General features: G+C 64.8%; 1 protein-coding gene across 1 annotated transcript in view; it reads right to left on the reverse strand.

Annotated features, from left to right (window-relative positions):
* The window catches only part of DPYSL5 (dihydropyrimidinase-like 5), a 7,254-nt gene extending 6,851 nt beyond the window's left edge, over positions 1–403 (reverse strand). The window contains exon 1 of the mRNA XM_010002201.1: positions 143–403. Coding sequence (XP_010000503.1) covers positions 143–403 — 261 coding nt within the window. The remainder of the gene's footprint in view (positions 1–142) is intronic.
* Between the last annotated feature and the right edge of the window lie 624 nt (positions 404–1,027).

The raw sequence follows: 1,027 nt of genomic DNA on the forward strand, positions 1-1,027 counted from the left end.
CTGCTCTGTGTGTGGTGCGGGAGCCAGGCAGCTCCAGCGCTGCCGGGGACGAGGCGGGATGCTGACAAGGAGGGGACCTGATGGATGGGAACAGGGGGCCAGGCTGCTGGGAGGCGGGGGGGTATGTGGGGCCAGGCCATACCTTGGTGCCATGGTAGAAGTCATCCACACAAGTGGCGTTCATGAAGGTCTGGTGGAAGTGGGTGCTGGTGTCGATGCCACCAGGGATGACGAGCTTGCCGGTGGCGTCGATGACCTTGGCGCCACCAGGGATCATCAGCTCACGCCCCACTTGCTGGATGATGCCGTTCTCAATGTAGACGTCGGCCTCCAGTGTGCAGTCATCATTCACCACCTTCCCCCCCTTGATCAGGATCCGCACGGTGGCCGCCGTGGCGAGCATGGTGCTGTGGGGGCAAGTGTCAGCCCCAGGACTGCCCCCTTGGCCCACGCAGGGTGTCCCGGGTACTGGCCTCCTGCCCCACTGCTTTGGAGACCTGCACCCTGGAGCTGGCCACCAAGGTGGGCTGCCAGACCCCCACCCCACCAGCCCCATGCACTGGAGGGTGGCCAGGGCTGGCATGGTGGGTGACACATGGTGACAGCTCTGCTGGAGCCCCCAGTGCCGCCTACCCCTGCCCAGCAGTGAGGGGTGTTCCCAGACACGATCAATAATTTGTTATGTAGTTGAAGGTCAAACACCATTGATCCAGCTGGGCGCTGCCAGCATGTGCTGGCTGCACTGGCACACCAGTAGCACATCCCACCCTGAGGGCATGAGGTGGGCTGGGACCCCCCCTGGGACCCTCCAGGAAGCCCCTGAGGGCATGGAGGCAGCTGGGCACCCCCCAGCCTCACCAGCATGACCACAATGCAGAGCCCACGGCAGCACCAGCACCTAGCAGGGCCCCAGCACACCCTGACCCCGGTGTCCCCAGACCCCCTGGACAGGGATGGCACAGGCTGGCCCTGCCATGACACTGGTGCCAGTGCTGGGCCATGGGGCAGCAGATGCTGCCAGTGATGC

This window comes from Chaetura pelagica, unplaced genomic scaffold (genome assembly GCF_000747805.2).
Source record: "Chaetura pelagica isolate M959 unplaced genomic scaffold, ChaPel_1.0 scaffold107, whole genome shotgun sequence".
In the NCBI taxonomy this organism is placed as follows: Eukaryota; Metazoa; Chordata; class Aves; order Apodiformes; family Apodidae; genus Chaetura; species Chaetura pelagica.